At 41.5% G+C, this 27,849-nt stretch overlaps 1 protein-coding gene across 1 annotated transcript; it reads left to right on the top strand.

Annotated features, from left to right (window-relative positions):
• The first annotated feature begins 818 nt into the window (after positions 1-818).
• On the top strand, positions 819-23,527 carry HEPACAM (hepatic and glial cell adhesion molecule). Its single transcript, XM_063311122.1, has 7 exons — positions 819-914; positions 11,433-11,774; positions 14,566-14,847; positions 19,002-19,095; positions 20,876-20,949; positions 21,670-21,740; positions 23,134-23,527. Exons 1-7 carry the CDS (start codon positions 827-829, stop codon positions 23,437-23,439), a joined length of 1,257 nt encoding a protein of 418 aa, XP_063167192.1. The 5' UTR covers positions 819-826; the 3' UTR covers positions 23,440-23,527.
• The last annotated feature ends 4,322 nt before the right edge of the window (positions 23,528-27,849 follow it).

Below are 27,849 nucleotides of genomic sequence, written 5' to 3'. Positions count from 1 at the left end.
ATAGTACAGACATGAGCTAATGTCTTATGCATTTTTGTGGGGTTAGGAGATGGCTTTACTGGAAAACCACATTTCTTGCAAATCCCCACTTTTTTTTTTGCATGAAAAATAATTATTCTCCTCCTCCTTTCCTGTTGATATGATTGGATGGAGCAGGTTTGCTGAAAAACAGTAAAAACTATGTAGGAAAGAGAACTGTGGCTGTAACAAACACACTTGCATTTTTATGTCAGAAAATGCAAAACAATCAATTATTTTGTCACATACTGTATTGTTGCTACAATGTGGCATGCATTAAGTACCTTTGAAAAATAAGAGAGGCTACAGCCTAGCCTTCTCTGGTGTGTTCCTTCCCAACATATGTGGGGCTATATAACTTCATCCTGGTTGGGAATGTAGTAGGGATATATTTTCATAAATCTAGAGGAATCTGCATTGGGGAAATCTGCTACCAGCCACGATCAGAAATTTTGAGACTCTGGGTCTCTCTACAGATTTAAATCAGGACTTTCCTGTGATGTTGCCTTTGAAAGTTAGAAATACAGTCTGTGTTGTGTTTAAATATGATTAGCTAATCCCTTGGCACTGAGAATCCAAGCTCACCAAGTCTTAGGTCTGACCCAAAGAAAAGAGAAAGGGTAAAAACATAAAATCCAACAACACCCTTCCACAACAATCCACCACAACACATAGGGCTCTGTCTATTGAAAGAGGACTTGGCAGAGTTCAGTGGTGGCAGAACAACTCCAAGCCGTACTAAGAGACGTGCCTGGAGTGGACAAAACATGTTAATTGTGTGTGAGAAGGATCTAAAACTAAACCCAAAATGAAGGGAGAAAGAGAAGCTTTGTCCAGAGTTCTCAGCACTCCGGTTTTCGTACATATCGTTTGCCTTTTTGCAATCTACTATGCAGGTAGGAAACTAGCATTCTTCAAAACATTTGGGCAAAGTGTATTTGAGTTAAGGATTGAGCCAACGCTCCTGTGGAAGCGGTGAAGGGTTCTGTTTGAATGCTGAATGCCTGGGTGTGAACTGCCCAGCTCCTAGGCAGAGAGGTGAGGCTGGTTTGAACACCTACTCTGTCCCTTCATGTAATAAACTCTCTCTGGCACTGAAATAAGATGACTTTACATGCATGTCAGTGTTGTTTCAAAAAAGGATTTAATAAACCGTCCTTTACCGAATAGATTAGACCTGTGCATCTCTAAAATCCAGGGAAGTCTTTGAATTAATGCATCTTGAGTACTGGTTCTGCTCAGGTGAGTTTTTAGAACAAGGCAGTTTGATTTTGCAAGCTAAGCTGGCAGTGTTTACAGAAACAGAAAGGATGTTGACACAAATAAAAGGATAGAACTCAATGGCATTTACATCTCCTGTGTGTATCTGTGTATACACTTGAAGCAAGTCTCAGTGAATTTAGTAGAATTTTCTTTTGAATCAATTTGTGTAGGAACTGTGCATGCTTACTTGGACGTCAGCTTTATTGAGTTCAGTGGTAGTGCAGTTTCTGAGCAATTGTGCACAGAGTTGCATTGTTGATTTTGTGATTTGCACATCCTGGATTATGGAATATGTTCCATTGAGATTAAGTTGCTGTAGAGCAGATAGCTGTAAGATTCCCAATTGTACAGTGAACATATTTCTTTTTTTTAACAATAAATTTTATTAAGTTTCAAGAGAAGAGTAGAAACTACAGAAAAACAAAAAACTACAAAGAAAGAAAACAACTAAAAGTGCAGAAACAAACAAAAAAAAAATTCAAATTTACAAAAAGATGTGGCTTCTGACTTTTAACAGCAAGGGTATACAAAATTTTTCCATAATAAATCTCTTACTCTATATTAAACCAAAACACCACATTATTCCTATCAATCATTCCACTTTAACACATAATAAAAATCACTAAGTACAGTTACTCTTCCCCCTTACATTAAAATAAAGAAAAAAAATTCATATAAACCTCCTAAACATCTTTCTCATCTCCAAAAGATAATGTAAAATGAAATCCAAAACTTAAAAAAAAAATAAAAAGTAATCCCAGAAGTAACATTAAGCACCAAGAGAACCAGCTTCTCCTTGCTGTAGAAAGCCTCTCTTGGGGTACATATACTTAAAAAAAACACAAATTGGTGATTTAGAAATGGGGTGGCCGGTCTTAGTGTCCCTTTAAGGCTGCAACGTGGCTTGGAAAGTGCTGATGTCCCCGCCTCCCAGCTGGCTCTTACCAGTCGATAGCGAAACGCTGTTTGCGATCTTCTGGCTGCAAGCGGCCATCCGGAGGACAGATGGGATGATTCCAGGTGTTCTCCTTGATCTGGAGAACATTTCTGGGCTTCTGAAAAACCTGCCCGAGCCTGAAAAAAGTTACTGCGTTGTCAGCTCTGCCCGCGGAACCCGTGGGCGCAGCCATTCAGTCCACCATTCCCACCGGAAGCCTATAGTGAACATATTTCTGTGCAACATACTTTTTAAGCAGTAGTCTTCCAAGTAATCTACTTAGAATTGGTATGTGAAAGGTTAACATGGAGATGGTAGCTCCTATACTAAATAATCTATTGCAGACTTTCCTGGTTGAGATCATTGGCTGGAGATGATGGGAATGTGGAAGGCACCAGCTTGGGAAAGCTGATTTCTTGCATAGTTCCTTTAAAGGTAATTATGTTGCTCTCAGTTATTGCCACATCTATAATTTAGGAATCTCTCCTATCTTGGACACAGAAAAAAAACCCACACCAGATTGTTTAATGCACATTTCCTTCCTTTCAGGCTTACGTATTTCCTCTATTCTTTCTACATCTGATGCTCGGGAGAGGAATCAGCCATTTCCTATTTGAATGAAAGAAATCTGAACATTACATTTTATATCTAAATGATGGTTCATCTTAATTAGATATTGAAACAGTTCATTCAATCGTAACATGGTTTTGTGAGGTGAATCATAGATAGCACTAGCTATGATTAGGCAAGTTAGGAACTCCCCACAAGCTGTATGTTGTCATAAATGGAAGCAAACAGTTCTTCCTTGTGACTATGCTAGAGAAAGAAGAGGGAAGGCAGACACAGGGTAGCCTAAATGTGTACTGAGTATCATGATTTCCTGAAAGTTGCCACTAATTGATGCATTGTACTAAAGCCATTATGTGGCTTTCTTGGTTTGGGTTAACATGTTGCATGAATGCTGCCACTGTATTTCCTAAAACATGGTTTATGGCTGTGTGTTGTGTGAATGCAGCAAATGGTGACTTAATGAATACTTAGTGGTGATGGCCCTCTGAGCTTCAAGTCTAACTTTCTGGTGATTGCAAGGAGAAAGTAACTTCAGATTTAGCAATTAGCCAAGGGTTCCCCCTCCCTTTTGTACCCAACATGACCAGAGGAATAGCTTGGGCTGAGAGAGAAAGGGGCTGGTCCAAAGTCAGCAAGAGCATTTCTATAGCTGAGTGTAAATTAGCTCCTGTGCCTGCGTAGTCCGAGTCCAGCAACTACACTGCATAATTATATCTGGACTGTTTTTCTCCCAAACTAATTCAAAAACCTCAAAGTTGTCTGGCAGTCCCAAGACAAGAGAAATATGGGTGGGGGTGGGGGGTGTCAATCAATTATATTATTTCAGAAAGCCCCAATATTCATTAAGCCATCATTTGCTGCAATCACTCAACACACAGCCATAAACCATGTTTTAGGAACTACAGTGGAGGGGTTCCTAAAAGGAGTTCACAGAGCTTGTTACACACCTGGTCTTCCAGGCTGCCAAGTTAATGCGTAGGATTTGTGGCTTTTGCTCTTCAAAATGCTAGATATGTTTGTTCCTATGAAGGCATGAATGGGTGTAGTTGGCTGGACTGTGGGGGGGGGGGGCAGGTAAAGAAGCTGGGAAATTTTCAAGCAGGTCTCAGGTGGGATCACATTTTGGATTTAGAAACTGTGGAGTTTGTTTGTGGCATGGTTCTTAGATCAACAGATCGACACAGAAAACAAGTCAGGATATTTCATTTCTATATCTGCATATTTCCTTTCAGCCTAATATGTCCTTGGAAGGGGGGTAAAATACAGAATAAAATAAAATATCTAGCGCAACAAGCGGAATAATCAAACATAAAACATCAAGAAACAATTAAAATAAGTCAAAAACAAAACAAACCCCTCAGATAAAGCTTGATAAACCAGGCAGATCATCATCTGGCTATCAGAAAAGATAATTTGGGCATCCAGGTGAGCTTTTCAAGGGAGAGAGTTCAATAAAATCACAGTACTATTATTACTACTACCACCACCACCAATAATACCAGTAAAAAAGACCCTGTCCCCAATTAAGGGCTACATTTTTTGGTGATCAGGATATACAGAGGAAAATCTCAACAAGAGACCTCAGTGCCTGGCTCATGATATGAAAATCTAGTTGTAAAATGTATCTCAGATGTACAGAGTGGTCTATTAATGGTTATTATTTGGATAGGAGATGCAGCAACAGCTACTGTATTATAGGAGATGTAAAAAAAAAAAGGCTCCCTTGCTTCAAGCTGGACTCCCAGTGATTTCATGGCCATGTCCATGCAATTTTTTGTCTTCTGACTTCCCAGTCTTTTTTGACTCCCTAGTCTAGCCTATAGCTCTGGGATTTGCTGGTGGTCTCCCATCCATGTATTAATCAGGCCCAACCCTTCTTAGCTTTTGTGAAGGCTTAGTCAAGGTCAGCTAGATATAGCCATCAGCTGTGTAGTACATTTCTATTTTTAGTACGGTAATTATTCTGAGCCAGGTAGCTAAGACATAAAAGTTATCACATTAATTTTATGCAGATTAATATCTCCTTTCAACCTGGGTTGTTAGGTTGAATTACTTGTTTTAATTTGGGGGCATTCCTGTCTTCTCTTGGAATGCAACCTTGTTTTTATTTAACCAGCATATGATTGTGGGGAAATGTCCATATGAAATGTGCCCTAAGAAAAATACATGGAAAAGCAACTTGTCTGGATTGTGTGTATTCACCACTACAGTAATGTAGATGGACTCGGGTTGCCTAGGGTTGAAGAATATCGACTTGAAAAACCCATACTTGAAGTGAAGTGGATCTCAACAGTCTCAACACCTCTAAAACCTATATGGGGTCCTCAGGCATTCCTAAAATAGTAGGAACGATGAGTGCGTAGCTCTAGCCCAGTGCTATGTTTTGAAATATAGGCCCCTTCCCTCCCCAACAGAGAAAAGAGGACTAAAAGAAATGTCATCCTTTTGGACAAGGTGACTTTGTGCAGGGCTGTACCCAACTTAGCAACCATTTTGATCTGATGTGCTCTCAAAATTCCAAATGCATTCATTGGATCAAAAAGGTTGCCTATTTCTTTGAGATAGATTTCATCTGGTTTGGCTAATTCTAATTTAGCAAATTTAATACTCCAGCTACATTCTCAGCAGCAGCTGCTAAAAGTCATGAGCAGGTGCATCGCTAAGGACATTTTGGGCTCTGTTGAAGCCAGGCCAAACTAGAAGCATCCTTATCTGAGGCCGGAAAACCTCGGCTGCCTCTGCTCCCTTTGTTTGGCAGGTGATGTTGCCAAGCCCTTGATGAATCAGAAATGCTGCTGTTCCTTATACTATAGCCTTTTAAACTGGAGCCAGGAAGGAGCTAAGCCCAACAACCAAAAGCTTTGTCCTTGGCTCCTGGCAGTCTCGAGTCTGCCCCCCAATGCTGGATCTGATGCCTAGGAGACCAACACCCCCTCCCTGTTTCCAGCAAGGAGCAACTTTGCCCAGGATACAAAATGTACTAGAAGTCCCCAGCTTTCAAAACAGTCAGCTTGAACGACTGCCAACAGTTCCCAAACCTCTTTCAACAAACAAACACTCCTGATTCTATTCATAGTGTCCCAACCCTAGAAGAATCCCCTCAAAGGAACATCTAGGAACTGGTTCAGCCCACCTGCAGTGAGGCAGGACCACCCAGTTACTTCATCCTCCCCTCCTCCAGCAGCCTAAGCTAGGTTTCCCAACGGGGCACCCTCCAGATGGGCAGGGACATCAACTCTCGTAACACACGACCAAGTTGGCCAACGGAGGGCACCAGGATGGAGGAAATGAATGGAAGACAAAGCACAGAGCTGAGATGCAGAAGGTACTTAAAGATGGGCTGAGAGATAGAATTGTAGGGGACAAGGCAAAGAACAGAAAGTGGCTGCAATCCAGTTGAGGGTCATTTAAGAACTGATCTTTAAAATTGGGATTTTTTTCCATGACATCACTATTCCCTTTCCCTCCTATGACAAACTTATACTCTAAGCTTATAAATATGGCCTGACTTTTTCCCTGATTGTATATAAGCTACTCCATTTTTAGCTGAATGGAAGAAAAAAAAAATACTATTAATAAATAATTCAATAGACTTCAAATTAGACAGAAGCAGGTGTTACGGGACAGATACCAGAGCTCTGGCTGCCCTGGTCATTATACACCTCCTAGCAAGAGAAGTGGGCTGGTGGTGCTACTCAGGAGACAGGAACAACTATTACAGGTAGTCCTTGCTTAACAACCATAACTGAGACCAGAATTTTGGTTGCTAAGTTAAATGGTCATTAAGTGAATCCAACCCAATTTTATGACCTTTTTTGCAGTGGTTGTTAAGCGAATCACACAGTTACCCATCAATTTTGCTTGCCAGAAGCCAGTTGGCAAAGTTGAAAATGGCGATCATGTGATCACGTGATGCTGTGACAGTCATAAATGCAAATCTGTTGCCAAACACCCAAACTGTGATCACATGACTGCAGGACACTGCAACGGTTGTAAGTGCGAGGACCAGTTGCAAGTCTTTTTTTCAGCTCTGTCATAAGTCCCTAAACGAAGGTTGTTAAGTGAAGACTACCTGTATATTAAGTTGTTGAAACAGTTGAGAGTAGTTGATCTTACTTCTGGCTTATTTATGCACTCAGCAATAGCTAAAATTGTGTATTTCTAAAGGCAAAAGGAGCTCCTTAGTGAAGTCTTTTTTCCTGTTAGATTTCTGGAACTCGTGTTACAGCCTGAAAATCTGGCTTAATGCAGTGGTTTAAGAAGCATCATAGCTAACTGATCAGGGGTATCCACAGGGAATGGTCAAAAAAGTCAAAATGGCAGCCACGAGGTTGCCACGAGGTTACCACTAGTTGGTTGTAAAATTCAAGCCTCAGGAACAGAAAAGTCAAGGATGGGCACTGCTGTATATCCCTTATCTTCTCATTCCTGGTGATAAGTATCATACTGCTTGGTAGAAAAATTGATATATTGATATATTTTGATAATTATATTGATATAATTGATATATTTGTGTAGTTTGTATAATCCAAAGGCTACTATGTTGCTATCAAGGAACACATTCATTATTACTCCATAAAAGTACCAATGTCATCCTTACTAATTATAATGTACTAGTTAAAATGTAATCAAAATTGCTCTTGATTAATATTCTGTGCAAGACCAGTCTAGCATTGTAATGCTTGTTCTTGGCATTTCTGGGTGCAAGAGACCAATGACTCAGTCTAACCAGCTAGCTTTGGATTAACGAACAATGGTTTGAACCCTCTCTGGTCTGTTCATTTCCTTTGTGTGTTATTTTGACCACAACACAATCAATCCTCCATAGCCAGGTAAAGCAAAAGGGGAGACCTTTCTGCAGGTGACTGTTCTTGGCAGGTACCTGTGAAACACTCTGGAGCCCAGATGTTCTTGTGTACCAGCGTTTGTTTAACTTTCCTGCTGTTCTTGTGCAACCATGGAACATGAATATGGGGCAACGCTTGCTTAAGTTACATACAAGCTTGGCGACATGGGTGGCCATATACATCTAATAAAATAAATATAAATAAGCAAATGGTGAGAATGCGGGAAAGTGTCTAGAAATGTATGCATGCCAGGGAATAGTAAAAAGCTAAAAATGCTCTTGAGCTGAGCTGAACTCTGGTGACTACTTCATCCATGCAGGGGTTTTTTTGGAGAAAGTGTTACAGAAATGGCTTGCCGCTGGTTTAGTATATTTTTAAACATTTCAGCCTAGCACCCAGCTAGACTGATCTCAAAAAGCTATCCTAGTACTTGAGTGTCTTGCCTTCAGGGAATCCCAGGCTCCTTTTTTCCTTTTCTAAAAAAATCAAATAGATCTGAATAAAAGAAAAGCAGCATGAAGGAGAGGACACTGCTTTGGTTGTTTCTCCCACCCCGCTCCACTTTTTGACATTTCTTGTCCTCATCCCAATTGCTTTTTTCGTCCCTGTGCCTTTTCCTGATCCTTGCACATTGGTGCTTTTACAGAAAGGAAAAAAGGAGATCTGCTCTGAAACTCACCATGATACTGCAAGGAAATAAATTAAAAATCAGAAATGCAAGTTTCCATTCATTTTCTTTAACTACATCATTCTTTTGAGCAAAGGATTTCCCTTCTGTTTGCACTGAACTAAGAATGCGAGATAAAACAGCAGAGGTTTGTGTATTAATAGATCTCATGATTTTCGGATTAATTTAGTCCTTTCCATGCTATGTGCATAGTTCCTAATTTAGGACTTGATTGTCATCGGTATGATCCATACTTCTGTCTGCCACGTATTGACCCTTGGGCAGCTGAAGTTGTTCCAAAAATGGCACATAGGACACTAAATGGGTGTTCTGTCCCAACACTGTGGTCAAAAGGATGTATCTTGGTTTGCTGCCTCCCCCACCATGTGTGCACATACCCTGTGTCCCTGATTCCATCTATAGAAATGTAGTCTTTGGAGTCATCTTTTGAAACCTCAAGAGATCCACACTGAACTATGTTGGACTGAAGACCTAACTTAAAACAACAGAATCTCTCTCCCCCATTCCCCTCCATGTAACATTAAAACATGAGAAATTGAAAAAGTTTTGCCTAGTATCAAAAAATATATTAATTTAGGGCAATCTTTCCAGTCCTGTGGTATCCCGGCAAATCAACACAGAGACTTTTCATGGTTTCTGTACTTTCAGTTAAATGTTTCCTCCTTTTCACTTCTACCTCTAACTTCTTCAGTTTGGTGTTCATAGTGAAGTGCCCCCCAAAGTGTTTCCTTAATTATATCCTGATCTGTGATGTTGGGTAAATGGGATGAACTTCAAAGACTCATAAGTACCTCCTACATTTCAGATGATATCAGCAGAAGCACGATGGGGTCCACATTCTAAAAAAGATTCAGCAAGTGGTGGGGATGGAAAATGGATCTAATAACCTGTTCGTAATTTAGTTTGAAGGAAATCCACCCACTGCTGACTTTTCCTGCAGGACACATGAAGTGTAATCCAGCTCAGTCTTTACCAAAGCCTATTGAAATGAATGGGAGCTCCAGAAAAGCATGTACTGTATACAAGTCTGTATTTCCAAACAATGTGAAATATTTGCAGGAAAAGTTCCAGGCATATAGAATTCTTTGGATCCTGGTTGCTGGATGCAAAATTTCTGAGCAAGTCTTTTTGGCAGTCATTCTGTCATACTCATCCATCCACTTGTTATCGTTCTGATGCTAGCCTAAATGTCAGTGAACCCATTCCTTTATATAAAGGCACACTTACGAGCCAACCCTGTGACATTGTCACAGCATTTCACAGTCTCACTCTTCTGGGTGCTAAGGAAAGGAAAGGTCAACCATGTTATATTTTCCGGCTCTCTCTTGATTGTATCTCTCCCAGAAACTAAGAAGGTGAATTCTGGCAAGTGTCTGAACAGGGCTTAAATTATGTTACATTTAGGCACAGTGAATTAATTGTGCTGCACCCATCAGCACAATCTAGCTTTCAGCCCTTCTGGCTTTTTGCTGCAAGGTCTCATTAGGGGTTTCAGCTATAGAAACCCCTGTTAATTAGCCAGTTACATTACCAGAACTGGAATGAAACACATAGTTTATAATTAAACAAGCATGCTGTAATGAACACATCATGCAATGCCAGCCAGAACCTATAGCATTCATTGGTGTTTACCCTTGAATTGTGCACATGACTGCAACCTAAACCTTTATTTTCTATTGAGTGTAATTAATCATCCAATGACCTGGTAGACCTCATCATTGCTCTTTTTCTCCTTTGCATTGATAACAAAGATCCTTAACCCCATATAGTGACACCCACACAAAAAAGCTCTATTCATCTGATATTGGACTCAGTAAGATTCTAGTTAAATTGGTGCTTTGGTTTTTAAATGAAATATTTTATGTATTTATTTATAATTTTTATCCTGCCTTTATAATTTTTGTAAATAATTCAAGGCAGGGAACATACCTAATACTCCTTCCTCCTCCTATTTTCCCCACAACAGCAATACTGTGAGGTGAGCTGGGCTGAGAGAGGGACTGGCCCAAGATCACTCAGCTGGCTTTCATGCCTCAGGTGGGACTAGAACTCACAGACTCCTGGTTTCTAGCCCAGCACAAGGAACTCCAGTTTTATGTCAGGATATGCACTTAGATCAAGGGGTACCCATTTGCAGGATAGAAGTGTAATGGTTCCTTACAACTCAACCCTCTTTTCCCAGCGAGATGCCCTCCAGGTATGTTGGACTGCAGCTCCATCATCCACATTCAGCATCGCCTTACTGATCAGGGATGAGAGCTATGGTCCAATTGACCTAAAGTGTGGCTACTTATAAAGCTCTGTGACTATAACCTTGGGGAGGAGGAGGAGGGGCTGCAACATAAACAACGGTCAGACAAGAGGTATCTCGGCCCACCGAAAGAATGAGGGTGTGGGAATCATCTTAGAAGGGACCCTCCCTAATTCTCTGGGAAGTAAAAGCAAGAACAAGGAAAAGAGTTTTCAGATGTGCAAGGTTCTGTTGCTGTCACCTTACAATAAAAGTAGTGTTAGTACACATGGTTTTGGTTTCTTGTCTGAACTACCTCAAAGGGCTGACCCCACTATAACCAGTACACCATGCTGTTTTTTTAATGTAGTTAACAAGAACATTGATTATATTCTTAAACCAGGAAGAAAAAGCCTCTCCTTTACAATTGCACTGGGGGAAAAAATTCTGCATACATTGGCTCAATTGGCTCATTTTCAAACCTGGCCTTTCTTTTGATGGCTTTCCCCCCCATGCCAAATTTGGCCCCATTCTATTCACTTTTCAGAAGATGGACAGACACCAAATACTGAGCCCCTTTACAAATGTTTTTTCCAACATTTCATTGGAGTGGAAAGAATAAATATGGTAGAAATCCTGCTTTGGATGTTGGTGATGAGTATTGCGATAGTATATTAGGAAAAAAAATGTTTTAATTTGAAAGCCAGGTTGAGGCTCTTTACTTTGAAGAACCAGACTAGAGGCTCTTGATTATAATTATCAGCTCTGGATATTGTCTTGACTAGCAGCATGAATCCCTGTATTCATGTAGGTTAGCTGCTTCAAATGAGTCATCCCTTTTTAATATCAGTTACATGTTTGTTTCTTTTTCCCCATTAGAGCTGATAGAGGGAGTCAATATCACCAGCCCGGCATTACTGGTTCATGGTACGGTCGGCAAGCCTGCCCTGCTCTCTGTGAAATACACCAGCACAAGCCATGACAAGCCCGTGATCAAATGGCAAGTGAAACGTGACAAGGCTGTGACCGTGGTGCAGTCCATCGGCACAGGGATCATCGGTAACCTGCGCCGAGAATATAGAGACCGGATAAGAATCTTTGAGAATGGCTCTCTACTGATCAATGAGTTGAAGTTATCTGATGAGGGGATCTACGAGGTGGAAGTCTCCATCACTGATGACACTTTTACAGGCGAGATGAACATTAATCTTACAGTGGATGGTAGGTTGGTCTTGGAAAAACTACTGTAGATTTGTTTATTTTTCTTCTTGAAGCTGCTAACCAGCAGATATTCTTCGGATGCTGGATTTACTGGTTTACGTCTTCTCTTGTCAATGGGAGAAGTTAGCCTGCAACATGCTGGATCACTCTTCTTCATTCTGTGGAACAGGGCTCCAGATATCTACCCCAAATTTAAACTGGGCAGCATCACCACCTATAGTTCCTATCCTCTATTTTTTTTTTTAAAGTCAGAGGTGGGTTGGAATCAGGCAGCCTATAAATTTAATAATAAAGAAAGCCAGCTTTGCCCAATCTAGAGATGCTGGGATTTCAATTCCCAGGAACTGTCACGCAAGAATAATCTTGGAGTATTGAAGTCTCAACACTCTGGAAGGCCTCTGATGAGAGAAGACTGCTTTAAATTACATACTGCCTTACATACATCCTTATTTAATATTCCTGGGACCAAGCAACATACAAGAGATTTGTGACTTTACTTTCTGAAGGCTTAAAACCAGTAGGGGGAAGAAAAACTGACTCAAGATAGAGGCTCAGTTTGACAGCCCAACAAGGCTTCACTAATGAGTAAACACAGCTAATTTAAATCAGTCCACTTACTTTCGTGCTTGGTCCTAAAGCCATAAAATAGTGCTTAGCCTTCTATCAGATGCATGGGGCAGGCAGTGGTAGTATTCAAGATTCCAGCAAGCTATCCACGGCTAGCATCAAGGGATGATAAAGTTAGAATTATCAGCTTCCAATCCAGAAAGAAAAGAATTCAGACAGGTAGAACTCAAGATCACCCAGCTTCAATAATCTTGTTCAGCCAGGAACCCACTTTCTGGGGCAGCCTTGAATACTCAGATCTTCTGCACTCGTTACCCAGGTGCTAAGCAGTTCGGCAAAACAGATCTCATCAGAAACTTTTCTTGCTGGCAACCATTCTTCATCTGTCAAGGTTCCAGCTTTCCACCCATTGCTGCCTATGTTGCTGTGGCTGGGAGGGAGGCCTTGCCTCCATGTCCAGGTTAGGGTCCCCTGTATGAAGGTTGGGTGTGATAGGGCTCACATCCAGTCTTTCAGGGCTGGTCCAGGGGCTCGGTCCCATGAGCTTTAAAATGCCTGATCCATTGGCTTGGTCCTCTTCTGAATATAATGGCATGGCTTTTGCTAAACCCTCAAGGAGTGGGAGTAGGATTAGACATTTAGCCTAATGTTTCTATGCCATTTTCTCTGATAAATTTTCTCCCCTGTTTTTGGTACAGTGGCTCATGTTCTGAGGAATTCAAAACCCCACCACAGATATTTTAAAATAACCCCCCAAAATTGGGAGGTCCTCAAACAGACTCCTCCTCCTCCTCCTCCCTCCTCCTCCTCCTCCTCCTCCTCCTCCTCCTCCTCCCATGTACTGCTGCCTGACTCCCAATGACTCTGGGCAGCTCCCAACAAAGAAATTACAATAAAATCAATAAAAGATGGCAAGTGCGACAGACCAGATGGAATGAAGCAAGGGGTCTCCCTCTCCCTCACCAAAGGCCTGAGTGAAGAGCCAGGTCTTCACTGCTCTTCTGAACAACAGCAGAGTGGGGGCCATCCAGATCTTGGGGGGAACCTCATTCCAGAGGGCAGCCGCTGCTACAGAGAAGGTGCAGTTCCGGGGTCCCGATAGGTGACTTTGTTGAATCAAAGGAACCCAGAGCAAGATTGAAGTGGCAGATGGTCCCTCAAGTAACCAGGTCCTATGCCATGTAGCACTTTATAGGTAACAACCAGCACTTTGAATCACACCCAGAAGGAAACTGACAACCGGTGCAGCTTGCAAAGCAGAGGTGTGACATGGGCATATTGAAACATGCCCATCGCTGCTTGTGCTGCTGTTTTGGACCAGTTGGGTGGCAGCCCCATGTAGAGTGTGTTTCAGTAGTCAGGCCACAACATGACTAGGGCATGAGCAACTGTCTGAATGTATAGTTTGTTCGGGGATTTACTGTTGACATGTGTGTGTTTGGGGTGGGCGGGCAATGGAACGTAGGTTTGACTCAGAAAAAGGGAAGGAGAATACTGAGCCATTACCGAAAAGATATTTGAGTCTTCAAAAAGTAGAAGGGTGAGAAACTTCAAACAATTCTGCCTTGATTGTGTTAGGTGTAAGTCAAGGTAGAGAGGGCCTTTGACAGGCTTTCAAGATTCTGTTAAAGTACCCTAACTGCATTAAAATGCATTGTAAAACTCCTAGCAATTCTTGTTTCCTCACCTTGCCTACCTCAAAGAGGTGTCAAGGAGTTTAAACCCTTCCTCACCCACATCACTGTATCAGTTCAGATCAGGACTGGTATAACTTCTACTTGCAAATATTTAAAATGGAGTCTCCCGTCGTTGAAGTTGCGTGGTTTGGGAAATGCTAAAACAGTTATTTCAGAATATCTGTTCAAGGAACTGGTACAGCGAAAGTATCATGAAAATTATTTCCAGCACATGCAAGCTGAGAGAAAGGCCGGAGACCCCATACTACTTTGTCTCATAGATTAGATCCTGCTGCTGACTTGGGCTTAATTGTAAAAGATCCATCTGGAGTCACTTTATGCTCAGCAGTCTATATATAATTAAGGTCAATTAAACAATGGCCTTGTGATTGATTGTCTTTCTCTTTGTGATTTGTGAAGAATCTGTAAGGGAAGCAGAAAAGCCTGAATGATTTCATTAGACATTTTCCCCACCAACCCCCTTCCTCCTGCACTCTCTGTGTCCTAAAGACCAACAAGGTGCCATTTCTCTTCTTTGTTCATTCTAGTTCCAGTTTCAAAGCCTCATGTTGCCTTGGCCTCCTCAACTGTGCTGGAGCTCAGCGAATATTTCTCGCTCAATTGTTCCCACGAGAATGGCACGAAGCCCACCTATACATGGCTGAAGGACAACAAGGCCCTCATCAATGACTCTCGGCTGATCCTGTCCCATGACCAGAAGGTACTGACCATCACTCGGGTCCTGATGTCTGATGATGACACTTACAGCTGCCTGGTAGAGAACCCCATCAGCAGTGGGCGAAGTATTCCCATAAAACTGACAGTGTACAGTAAGTATGGGATTCACAAACTTCTACACATGGCAGCATAAGAAGCTTTATATAAAAAAGTATGATAATGATGGTGAGCTTGTGATATGCCACATGGCACCCTATGCCTTGGGCTCACAGAGCAAGGTAGACCCACTAGATTGGGGTTGGGGCTGCCTTCAAGTCAGTTTTGACTCCTGGTGGGTGTCTGGACTAGTCCCTGCAGTTGTCTTGGCAAGGTTTTTTAGAAGTGGTTTGCCATTGCCTCCTCCTTAGGGCTGAGAGAGAGGGACTGGCCCAAGGTCACCCAGCTGGATTCATGCCTAAGGCAGGACTAGAACTCACGGTCTCCCGTTTTCTAGCCTTGTGCCTTAACTACTAGATCAAACTGGCTCTCACTGATGATTACTGTAAGTGCTATTTATTATTTTGAACTGGAGTTTGACTGTTTAATAGCTCTCTGTGAGTGTAGTTTTTATTTTTTGATATGTTCACTATCTTGAAAGCCTTTGAAAAGGTAGTTGCAATTTGAAAATAATAGAGTAATGAGGAAGAGGAAGGGGATGCAGCAGGAAGAATAAAGGTTATAGTAGACTATAAATCTAAAGAGATAAAACAGGGGAAGCCAGGAGGTGGCAGCACTTAACCAACTTTGGTGGATTTCAAAAAAGCTAAGCAAATTCTTGGTTAGTAAGCCATGGGGAAATCCCAATCAGAAAAACATTCCCAACAATGGTATTAGCAAATCACTTTGGTATTTTTGCCAAGAAAACAACATGGATGTGTCTGCATGGTTAACAGGAATCAGGTTTGACTCAAGGGAGAGTTTATTTTATTGCCCACTTTGCATTCTTCTCCCAAGTTACATCCCATGACCATTCCTACGCTTTATTGCTTTAGTGCGGGAGGAGGAGTGCCTGAAATCCACACATACATGCATGGGTGTCTGCGGAGAGGGCAAGGAAGGGCAGGTGCCAAAGTTTGTGCAATGATGTCATCACTGAAATGCTGTGACTTACATATGGAGTGTGGAGCTGACCTTGAAGAGGAAATGCAGCTACTGCTGTGTAAACATCAGTTTAGCCCAGATAGACAGGAGGGGGTGAGGAAAAAATGCACGGTTGCCTTGCCTTGATTCTTTTTTGTGTAGGAGGGAAGAGGATCTCTGTCAGACGTTCAAGATTCTGTTATTGTATCCTGTAACAATAAAGGTCTAGTAGTTCATGCGGTGTCTGCTTCCTGATGACCTCAAAGAGCTGGTACAAGCATTTAATGGTGGCATGTACATTATGACATCACTGCATGGGTGCCATCATTTTGGCATCGTGGTTTGCTGCATTCACTGCAGCTTCCATGGATAATTAAAATAAGTGGCCCGCTCAACTTTCCACAACTTCCTTTTCTTGTTCTTGTTCCTAGGGTTAGGAAACTATTATTCCCCATACAAGGTAGTTCCTTTTCCAGACAAAACAAAACAAAACAAAACAAAACAAAACAAAACAAAACAAAACAAAACAAAACAAAACAAAACAAAACAAAACAAAACAAAACAAAACAAAACAAAACAAAACAAAACAAAACAAAACACCCTTTGGTTCAAGAGCTTCACCTAACCCAGGCACAACCCCCCTTGACAGTATCCTACAAAATAAGGGGGAGCTCAGCAGAATGGAGATGTTTTGCGGGCTTTTAGCTGGCAGTAGGCAGGTAATACCAAAGAAGGCAGCCAGGTCTCCATGGATTCCCTAAAACAAGGGTGTGAAATATTGCCTCTAAGTAAAATTCAGGAGGCAGTTATAAATCAAGGGTAAGACCAGAGTTGTACAGGCTGTAGCCAGATGGCCCTGGATGGTGCACATTGCATAATGCCTTTCACTGAATCCTTGCATGGTGTGAACTTCCAGTTCCTGAAGGAAACATATTATTTTTGGAAGACTTCCCTTGCCATGTAATAGAAAGGTGCTACAGCCGAGACCCCAACAGTAAAATGCAATTTGGCTACACTGACACTGAGATTTCTATATCTAGGCAGAGCCTTGGCATGTTCATTTCAGGGCATTGCTTCAAACGAGTCCCTATTCCCCCTGCCAAAAATACAGCAGCAGCTCCAGAACAGGAATATTTCTCAGTTGTTATTATCAGACTGATAAGATTCCAGTTCCAAATTTTGTTGCACTGTAAAACCAGACATGCTTCGATTGCATTATTGATCTAGCAACGAACTGTTTTATTTTGTTCCATCTGCTGCTGATAGTTGTATTCTGGTCAATGACCATAATAAAGGCACGTATGTATGAGTTCCTCAGGATGGCAGCAGTGGAAAAGAGTCACTTCTCCCTTCCCACCTGCCCTTCTGTTGATTATCGGTATGGTGTGCCACACTTCCAAGTGAGCATGCAGAACAGATTTTCCAACTGATTCCCAGGTCGCACAGCCTTGGGCCAGAGTTCTGAGCAAAATCTTCTCCCCTGGCTCCTCATGCTTGTAGTTTTTTAAAAAAAATCCAGTTTAGCATTGTTGGGAGGATCCTAGACTTTATTATACTTGGAAGATGAAGGTGAAGGAGGAGCTTAACTGGGGTAGAGGAAGATTAAGGACTAGGGGGTGTGGACATTAGAGTTTCAGACTAGGACAATGTTTCTCAACCTTGGCAATTTTAAGATATGTGGACTTCAACTCCCAGAATTCCCCAGCCAGCCATGCTGTTAGGGAATTCTGGGAGTTGAAGTCCACATATCTTAAAATTGCCAAGGCTGAGAAACACTGGACTAGGAATAGGAAGACTTAGGTATAAATCCCTACTCAGCTAGGAAGGTCTTATTGTGGGAATGTGGTCTTCTCCCCATCTAGCCCAGATGGGAGTAAAAAACGGGATTTAGATCTGTTGGTAGATTTCTGGGCAATTAGCAGTTAAATGGTGATGGTTTCTGGTTCTCAGCTGTTCCTCGACATTGATAATAAACCTATTCTAGTGACTAATCCCCATATATGTCATTTGTCCAAGGAAGAAAACGTGAGAGAAACACGAATAGAGTTTTGCATGAAGGAGTAAGGATGTCATTTATTTTGGCCACAGTCATCTGCGGGAGAAGTGTTAAAAAAGTCAGTGTGGTGACTCCCCATTGGGGGAGATGGGCAGTGACATAAATTTAATAAATAAATAAATAAATAAATAAATAAATAAATAAAATGTGGTAGGTGTGACCATGCAGTCAAAGCCCCACTCCTTTTTTACATGTGTGCAACACACATTTTAAAGGGGTAGGGCTTCGATCACATGGTCACACCTGCCATCTTGCCTTTTTAAATTCTCCCCCTGCCCTCCGATGCCCCTGAATGTAGCATACAAAATAAATCCCTGGACTCAGAATTATGTAGTCCTGTAGACTGTAATTAAAGCAAAACGCCAGCATTCCTGAAAACTGTTCACTGTGAAAATAAAGGGTGAAGACATGTAGGGTGGGGACTGCAAGATGGCTGCTTTTCCTCCTCGGAATATGAATATATATATATATATATATATATACATACATACATGCCTTTGAGTCAGTGTTGACTCCTGGTGACTACCTGGACAAGTCCCTGCAGTTTTCTTGGCAAGATTTCAGAAGTGGTTTGCCCTTGCCTCCTCCTTAGGGCTGAGAGAGAGGGACTGGCCCAAGGTCACGCAGCTGGCTTTGTGCCCAAGGTGGGACTAGAACTCACCACCCCCCGGTTTCTAGCCTGGTGCCTTAACCAGTAGACCACACTGGCTCTCCTTTGGAAGAATAGCAGCTTATAAAGGGAAGGAAGGAAGGAAGGAAGGAAGGAAGGAAGGAAGGAAGGAAGGAAGGAAGGAAGGAAGGAAGGAAGGAAGGAAGGAAGGAAGGAAGGAAGGAAGGAAGGAAGGAAGGAAGGAAGGAAGGAAGGAAGGAAGGAAGGAAGGAAGGAAGGAAGGAAGGTTTTAGTTCTCAGCGGTCCAGCCTGATAATCGTCTGTACAGTATATCTATAAATGTAAAAGCAGAAGCTTTCATCAAACATCTTCCTTATAATCTTCCCTTTTCCCTCAGAGATCTGAAATTTAGCATAAAGCCACAACCTTTTAGCTTAAACCTTGAGACTTAGGCCAATCTCAAGTGTTACCCTTTTCATTTAATTAATTACATCTCTAAAACAATTTTTGTCTTTTCACAGGAAGGAGCTCCCTCTATATAATCCTGTCCACTGGGGGAATTTTCCTTCTGGTTACCTTAGTGACCGTCTGTGCCTGCTGGAAACCTTCCAAGAAGTATGAACTTGAATGCACATTATCTATAACTTAAACATAATGTCCCTATTGGGAAAAATGGATCTGGGCATTATCTACAACCACCAATGTCTTCTCATTCTTCCCACATGAAATGAAACACGTTTTAAGACAAGTCATTCTCTAATAGCAGATGGCTTAATTTTTGCTTTATTGTAGCCTTGGTGAAACTGTGCTAGCTCTGGTGGGGTGGTGTCCAAGCTGGCCAGTGCTGTACTTGAACCGATCTGAGACGATAATATTTTCAAAACTATTTCCATCATGTTGAAAAGCACCCATCTGTCTATCTTTCCCAGCAAAAGGAAATTATTGGTTTATTTGCCTTGCAACAAATACTCTATTAAGAAAGCAAAAGCATGCATTTAGAAGGCATTTAGCAGTGCAGACCAATGCATATTTAATAAGTCAATCCTATTGAACTAATCATGTTGAAGAATCAACAAAACAAGGGAAGCCAATTTGGGGTCCAGAGACCCATTTCATTTTTGAATGAAAGTCATTTTCACCCATTTCTGATTGGTGAATCAGAATCACCATTTGTTGCTAGCTTTGTCACTTCTCTTATCTCTACAACAGCTTCAAATATGGGCAACCATGTGCTTTCTAAGGGTGGACATCTGACTAGAACAAATCCCAGATCCTGAAGTGGAAAGGGATAATTTAGCCCACCTTCTTTTCCCCTGGAATAGAGTGGACGGATGTGAAACTGTTCCCTGATAATGAATGTTAGTGAAACTCTGGATCAAATCAAATCCTTTATTATGATAAAAGATCAGAGCTCTATATAATAAATTTCAGTTAATGAGAAGTAGCTTAAATTGTTAAAATAGGAATTGTAAAAAGAAACTAAAACTAGCTGAGAAATCAGCAATTCTCATGTCTTCATTACAGCTTGACAATAGATGGCAACACTCCTTGTTATATCTTGCAACAGCAGTTTCATGTCTATTTTTGGATGATGGTGCTAGATGGCATTCTGGAGAGTCTCTGTAATAATCATAATCAAGACGCACATGCTGAACTATCTCTGTCTCTCCAGAGTCACACGGGCATAGATGTTTGTGTCTAGGGATTTTGTTATAAACTCTAGATCCTACTTACTTCTCCAAAACTCTGGAGAATTACAAAGCATGGTAGATTAGACCCACTCTTGGATGATCCAGGACAGACTGTTAGTCTCTGCATACCACAAATGCTGAGATTAATAATACTTGAGTTGTCCTTAAAAAGAATCCATAATTCTTATATCTCAATTCCTACAGTTTTAGCTTAATGAGACCTTCTCCATGAGCCTCCAAAAATGTTGTCTAGAGGCTCTGACAAAACACAAGAAGGTAAGATCTTTGGCTACCTGCACATAGCACAGTGATTTTTCTCATTTTTTTTCCAGTGTTTTATTTACAGTATAGGATATATCATCAAATATTGGGAACTAGTGGAAAACATATATGTGTATGAGAGATTTTCTTAATTTTTTTTACCTTGTATTAATTGCTCCCCAAATCTATGTTGCTTCATCAAGAAAAAGACCTATAATATCCATGTTTGTTGGCGTTTCTGGTTGGTGATACATTGAGCAATCTGGGCAGAGTACAGCATATAATAACATTGAACACATTTTGCTCAGTTCTGTTGGAAGGTAACATTTGAGACGGAACTGCAAGTTGTCCATTGATCAATGGGCTATCAAGATGCCTTTACCATAACCAAGCAAAATCACTAAGACAAGCTCTTGCGTGTTTTTTTGTTGTTGTTGTTGCAGGAACAAAAGGAAATTAGAGAAGCAAAGTTCCTCAGAATACCTGGACCAAAATGAAGAACATTTAAAACATGATGGTAAAATAATTCTTCCCATCTCAGTTTGGGATCTTCTAGGACAGGCTTTCCAGGCTGGTGCCCTCCAGATGTGTGGGAACACAATTTCCAGAATTCCTAGTCACCATATTCTTGACAGCCCATCTTATTAATGTCAGGCTGGGCCCTAAATTGTGACAAGGATTCTTAATTTACAGAACTTTTTAATGATTACACAAATTTATAGAGTATAAGTTGGCCTATCAATAGCTCTTAGGAATGAGACTTAAAAATGGAGTCTTGTTTTAATTTGGAGGCACTGTGTTTAAGCTGCTGAAAAAGCAATGGAAGAGACAGGCTATTTTGGACAAATTCAATTGAAATAATCCAGTTAAGTACATCAAATTGGGTCAATAAGAGCACCATAAGCCAGAAGAGGTCAAGGCAAGCTACTTGACTGCAGATTCAGTCTTGGTAAGTAGAAGTGCATATCAGTCACAACCACAGATAGATAGATAGATAGATAGATAGATAGATAGATAGATAGATAGATAGATAGATAGATAGATTAGCAGAGCTGGAAAAAGATGTCTCAGGAAAGATCTACAGCCCATGGAAACATTAAAGCAGTGGTAGAACTTGGTCTTTTAGCAACAAGGCCCTTATGGCTACCTATCACGGGCACCTTCCCAGCTTGTTCACAGGAATTGTTTTTACACATTAAAAAGATCCTAAAAACAATACCAATTTTCATTCTTGCAGTTGAGGTTGTTCCTAGAAGTGGAGAACACGAACGCAAGAATCCAGTGGCTTTGTATATCCTGAAGGACAAGGTATATTTCAAGTTTTGTGGTTTGGGGAATGCTTTCAACTCACATGTCAACAGAGAAACTTCATACAGAGAGTATGGACAGGCTTGCTGAAAGATTCAGTATTAGAACGTGACATCTTCCAGAATTATTGTGGACCTGGAGGAAGATTGTGGCTGATCTCTCTTTGTTATCGGGGATAACCTTGTTTTCCTAATAGCAATATAAATAATATAATGAACTAGCCTCCTAGCGAGAGCTGGACCATAAGGAAGGCTGAGCGAAGGAAGATCGATGCTTTTGAACTGTGGTGTTGGAGGAAAATTCTGAGAGTGCCTTGGACTGCAAGAAGATCCAACCAGTCCATCCTCCAGGAAATAAAGCCAGACTGCTCACTTGAGGGAATGATATTAAAGGCAAAACTGAAATACTTTGGCCACATCATGAGAAGACAGGACACCCTGGAGAAGATGCTGATGCTAGGGAGAGTGGAGGGCAAAAGGAAGAGGGGCCGACCAAGGGCAAGATGGATGGATGATATTCTAGAGGTGACGGACTCGTCCCTGGGGGAGCTGGGGGTGTTGACGACCGACAGGGGGCTCTGGCGTGGGCTGGTCCATGAAGTCACGAAGAGTCGGAGGCGACTAAACGAATAAACAACAACAAGCCTCCTACTTCAAGGAATCTTTAATAGATTTATTTATTTATTTATTTATTGAACTTATATGACCACCTATCTCACCTAGTGATCCTAAGCAGCTCACAACAACCAATAAAAACAATGGAATAATAATAGAACAACCCTTCCCATCAGGTGCTAGACCAACCAAACTATTGATCTCTGGAGTCAGCCCCATCCTAGCCCAATAGTTGGGGAAGAGCCAGGACTTCACAGCCTCCTGGAAGGCTAAAAGTGTAGAGACCCCTCAAATCTCAAGTGGGAGTTTATTCCAAAGGGCTGGGGTGGCTACAGAAAAGGTGCACCTGTGAGCTCCCATCAGATGAGAAGATTTAAGGGATGGGACCTGGAATGCACCCACCTTATCTGACCTAGTGGGATTGCAGATGCTTTCGTGGAGAGGCAGAAATAACCTGGCCCTGTACCACGTAGAGTTTTAAAAGTGATAACCAGCACCTTGAAATGCCAAATCCAGTCTAAACATCTGGCTGACTGTGCAACCAACCATAATAATAATGAAGTAGTACTGTAGTTACACGCTACTTTTCCTCTTAAAAGGAGCTAGTAGGAACATTTCAGCAGGAATTTGGGAACATGGAACACAGATGAATGCATTGTTTAAACAATAATCAATGAACTTCATCTGTTTTTTCTAACAGTTATCAGCATGCATGAGGGTAGTTAGAGCCTATTCATTATTTCTGACTGGAGCTTCCTGTATTTTCCTGTTTTCCAAAGGATTCTCCTGTAGCTGAAGAGGAATCCCTCCCTGATTCCAGAGAAGCTGTTCAACCTTCACCACCCAGTTACTCCAGCTCTCCGCCTCCTCCAGGAAGATCACCTGGACTGCCTGTTTGGGCTGCCCGTAGACATCATCGTTCCCCAGCCAGGTCTCCAGTCACTTCCAGAACACACATCTCCCCCACCAGGCCCCCCAGCTCACCTGGGCGGGCCCCAAGCACCACTCGCTTGGTTCGGACTGCTGGAGCTCATCTCATCCGAGAGCATCAGGGGGAGCCCAACACCATGGAAATCAATGCTTAAAGACAGCTGGCCGAATGTATATATGTGCCTGTGTATATAGAGACAGTTTCCCTTGCCTGTGAATGTTTCTGGGGTAGCAGTAAGTCAACTCTAGGCATTTTTTTCATGTGCCAGCGAGTTTTGCCTAGTAAACTGAGGAACTCTGGATTCTGCTTATAGATAAAAAGTGAACCCCACAGTGTTTCACTGACTGGTTGGACTTGCTTTAAGTAATTGTGGTAGACTTGATGCTCCAATTTTTGTGTGTTTTAAAGGGCACTAACTTGCTATCCGTAACATCCATCAAGCAGCATACCATTATTACTTCGGCTTTTTTTTCGTTTGCAAAAATGGTGATGACCAACTAGTTGCCATAAACCTGGTGATTCCATCCAAACATTGTGAGACTTCTGAATGTACTGCTAACAGGTAGGAGAACTGGGAGGCTGCACCCAACAGAAAGTCTTGAAGAATAGCAGTTGACTTTAGTGTGGTCAGCCTTGCCCTAAATTTAACCCTTCTTTATAAAGGCTTGGACTTCCATGATGGCATCTGAAGTTCCCCATAATTTATTTCTAGCTAATAGCAATTACAAACTACAGGCAGATGTGATAGACAAATGCTGCTACTAAAACCTGTAAGATGGCAAGGGTTACAGCAGTGTTTCTCAACCTTGGCAACTTTAAGACGTGTGGACTTCAACTCCCAGAATTCCCCAGCCATGGCTGGCTGGGGAATTCTGGGAGTTGAAGTCCACACGTCTTAAAGTTGCCAAGGTTGAGAAACACTGGGTTATAGTGTTATGATGAAAAATGGGTGGAAGAAATTCCAGGGACCACGTTTTTCTGTCATTTGCCCATTTGGGAAGCGGGACTAGGAGTTTTTACTTGGAAAGAAACAAAACTATATTAAGTCTATTTTTCAGCTTCCTCTAATCATGTGTTTCTGCTTTGAAATGATAGGGGACTTGGGCAGTGATTATAGGGTTAGGGTTAGGGTTAGTAAAGGTAAAGGTAAAGGTTTCCCTTGACATTAAGTCCAGTCGTGTCCGACTCTAGGGGGCGGTGCTCATCTCCGTTTCAAAGCCGAAGAGCCGGCGTTTGTCCGTAGACACTTCCGTGGTCATGTGGCCGGCATGACTACACGGAACGCTGTTACCTGCCCACCGAAGCAGTACCTATTAATCTATTCACATTGGCATGTTTTCGAACTGCTAGGTTGGCAGGAGCTGGGACTAGCAACGGGAGCTCCCCCGTCATGCGGATTTGAACTGCCGACCTTCTAATCAGCCAGCTCAGCAGCTCAGCGGTTTAACCCGCAGCGCCACCAAGTCCCAGGGTTAGGGTTAGGGATTATTGGCAATTCTGGCCATGGGGGACTCCCAGAGCCATACCAGCTGGAGACTCCAGGTGCAACACTGGAGGTTTAAGTTGTCCATCCCTACTAAAGGAAGACATTATGAGAAGCTTGCACGTATATCCTCCCCTCATTCAGAAGAATACAAATGTTAAGAAAACACTTCTACTTTTTCCTGAACTGTAGAAGAGAAGTTCCTTGCTTGATCAATCCTCTTGACCCAAATATTAACTCTGGTGAACTTGCAAAGGCGATCTTAACTACTTCTGATGCATACACTGATTGAAGAAGTTGCAACATACATAAAAGGTCCTGCATCCAGTCTCTGATATCTCCTGGTGCCAAGTAGCTGAGAGCTGTGGGAAAGACTTCCACCAGAGTCTATGAGTGCTGTAGATCGAAACAGACAGTATGGATGATTGGGATAAACAATCTGACTTGCTAGAAGGTATTGTCCTGTATTTTGCAGGGTTTAGGTTTTACATCATTCAACCTGGCCTTCATTCCAATAAATGTGAATAGGATAAGCTATGATTATTTAATATTTTTAAAATTTTGCCCTTCTTCCAAAATCTTAAATCACAGAAATATGATTTACTTTTTAAAAATCTTGTGAGAACAGTTGTATGAGGTGAGTTGGGCTTATATGCAGAACAGCTCAACTGAAGTCACCCCTTAGAGATTTGAACCTTGGCCCCCTTCATCCTAGCAGGATAATCAGAACTCTTCACTGTGTGATAACTGCTTAGTAAAGGCAAAAGGCAATTATTTTAGAGTGTAAGAAAAGCTGAGGGACATGCCTGACCGTGGTTCCATTTGAGTTGGACCACCAAAATCAGCACCATATATGTCAAAGGATTAATTTAAGACTTAGAGAACTGTTGGTAGTTAGCATAGACAATATAAATCTAGATCAGTGGTTTAAGGCATTTATATATTAATTCTTGTACCAAGACTTTACTGGCAACTACTTTCTGCTCATAGCAAAACAGGAGGCATTGATCTGCTAGAACTGGTAAACCAGAATCAGGATCAAAGACAGGTCTTAATCTGCAGACTTGGCTTATTTCTTTCAGCATCAACAGTACCTCAGCAGGAAGTACCAGGATGCTGACATTAGCTTGAAGGAAATACTAAGCTGGTGGATGCTTTGCAGATGAAAAGTTAAATTTTGATTCAACTTTAGTGAAGCAAATGTCTGTAAGAACTCTTTACTAAAATTTTAAAAATGCATAGGAGAGGGGAATCCCATGTAGCTGTAAAGGTCACATTAGACATGTAATATTTTCCCAAGAAAGCTTTGAAAATGAAAAGTAATTTCAATAAGCTATGTTCAGGAAAGTAAAAGCAGCAATAGGGAGTGGATGCTTTATTTTTTTTACTGCTGTTCACTTCCTTCCAATTACCTTTTAGTGTGTAGAAAAGAGAGATTAACACCTTCATACAATTCACTGAATATGGAGAATAGAGATTAAAGTAGGATCTGTTCAAATTTCAGCATGTAAATAAAGGGGTTCTATGATTGTTTCATTCCATATACCAAACATTGCTCACAGCACCATTTTGTGTAGCTGTACACTTCCATGTTTTGGACATGTTAGCCCCCTTGAGAAGTGCATAATGGTCAGAAAGGTGGAAGGAAGAGGAAAAGATGGGCAGTAGCAAAGTGGATGGACTCAGTTGTAGTAGCTGTGGGTGCATTGTTGGGAGACTTGAAGGGCCCAATCACCTGGAGAAGGTTTATCTATGTGGTCACTAAAAACTGACACCAAATCCTGCTGAGATGACATGATGCATGACTCCTTTCCCCAGTCAACCTGCAGCCTTCAAAGTTAGCAACTGGTATCTTGCACATACCAGATCAGTAATAGTCAAGTGATATTCTAGGCCAGTAAGTGAAAATAGGGGGAAATCCATATCTGAATCAACAGAGCAACCTGTATTCCATATCAAACTATACTATAGGATTGTTTTGCTTAGTTTGTTATGTGAACTCAGACAATTGCCGTTTATTTAATTCTAAAATAAACTTACAAAATAATTATAAATATAATTATGCCAAATTATAGCATTGCATTCCATGTAGCCAATCAAGCAGGCATAGGCATCCTCCGAGAAAGTGGAGGGCAGGGGGGGCAAATTATGAAACATGTTGCCATATAACAACACAAACTCTGCCCCTTAGATGATGCAAAGGAAAGAGCTTGCATTGTAATGTTGCAATGCATGTTTAATCATTTTGGCATTGTCATGGTCAGGAACTAGCAACATCCATGGGGAAGTCAAAAAAGTCAAGATAGCACGTGTAACTATTTGCACACAATGTCAATATTCACATACACACACACACACTTAGGTGCCCTTGTTAGAAATGATTGCCTATGAAAGCAGGCCAGGCGCTAATCTATGAAACTTCAGGCTATACAATCAGTTAATTAGCCTTGAAGGTACTACTATATGCTGCAGACACTAACACAGTTGTTACTTTTGACAGTGAAGAAGATAGGTTTGGAGTGCAATCTTTTATTCATATGCAAGTCACATTCAGTTCAGTCAGATGAACAGCTAAGGAGGTTTAGGATTACAACTATAAATAATTTTCCCTATAAAGGATGTAGTTCATTATCAACTAGACAGTCATCTATTGCAGCCAGCATCACAAAGCTTTGTGAGATGTCTTAAACATTAACCGAAACTTATATTTTTCTTCACCTGAACCATGTTCATAAGGCACATGAAATATTTTATCAGATTTGCTCATTTTCTCCCCTCCCTCCCTCCATAATTTGACTACGAAAAGATACCTGGTGTATCGCTTTAAACACACCAGCCTTTCCTAGTTTACTGCTCTCTGGATGTCCTTGGAATTCCAACACGTCTAGAAGACATGGGGTTCTGGAAAGTTGCCTAGGAGGTACTTATTTGTCACAAGCTTATTTGAAGACACTAGGTGGCACTGTTGTATAAACTGATGTTGCTGATTCTTAGGAAAATTTGAAAGTGGGGCTGTTGGGCAGACCTGTGATTATGATCCAGCAAGGCTTGTAATATACTCTGATGTTGCAGAATGGATTT

Source organism: Candoia aspera, chromosome 9 (genome assembly GCF_035149785.1).
Source record: "Candoia aspera isolate rCanAsp1 chromosome 9, rCanAsp1.hap2, whole genome shotgun sequence".
NCBI classification, from domain to species: domain Eukaryota; kingdom Metazoa; phylum Chordata; class Lepidosauria; order Squamata; family Boidae; genus Candoia; species Candoia aspera.
The sequence above is the reverse complement of the archived record's forward strand: the minus strand, read 5'-3'. Positions and strand labels throughout refer to the sequence as shown.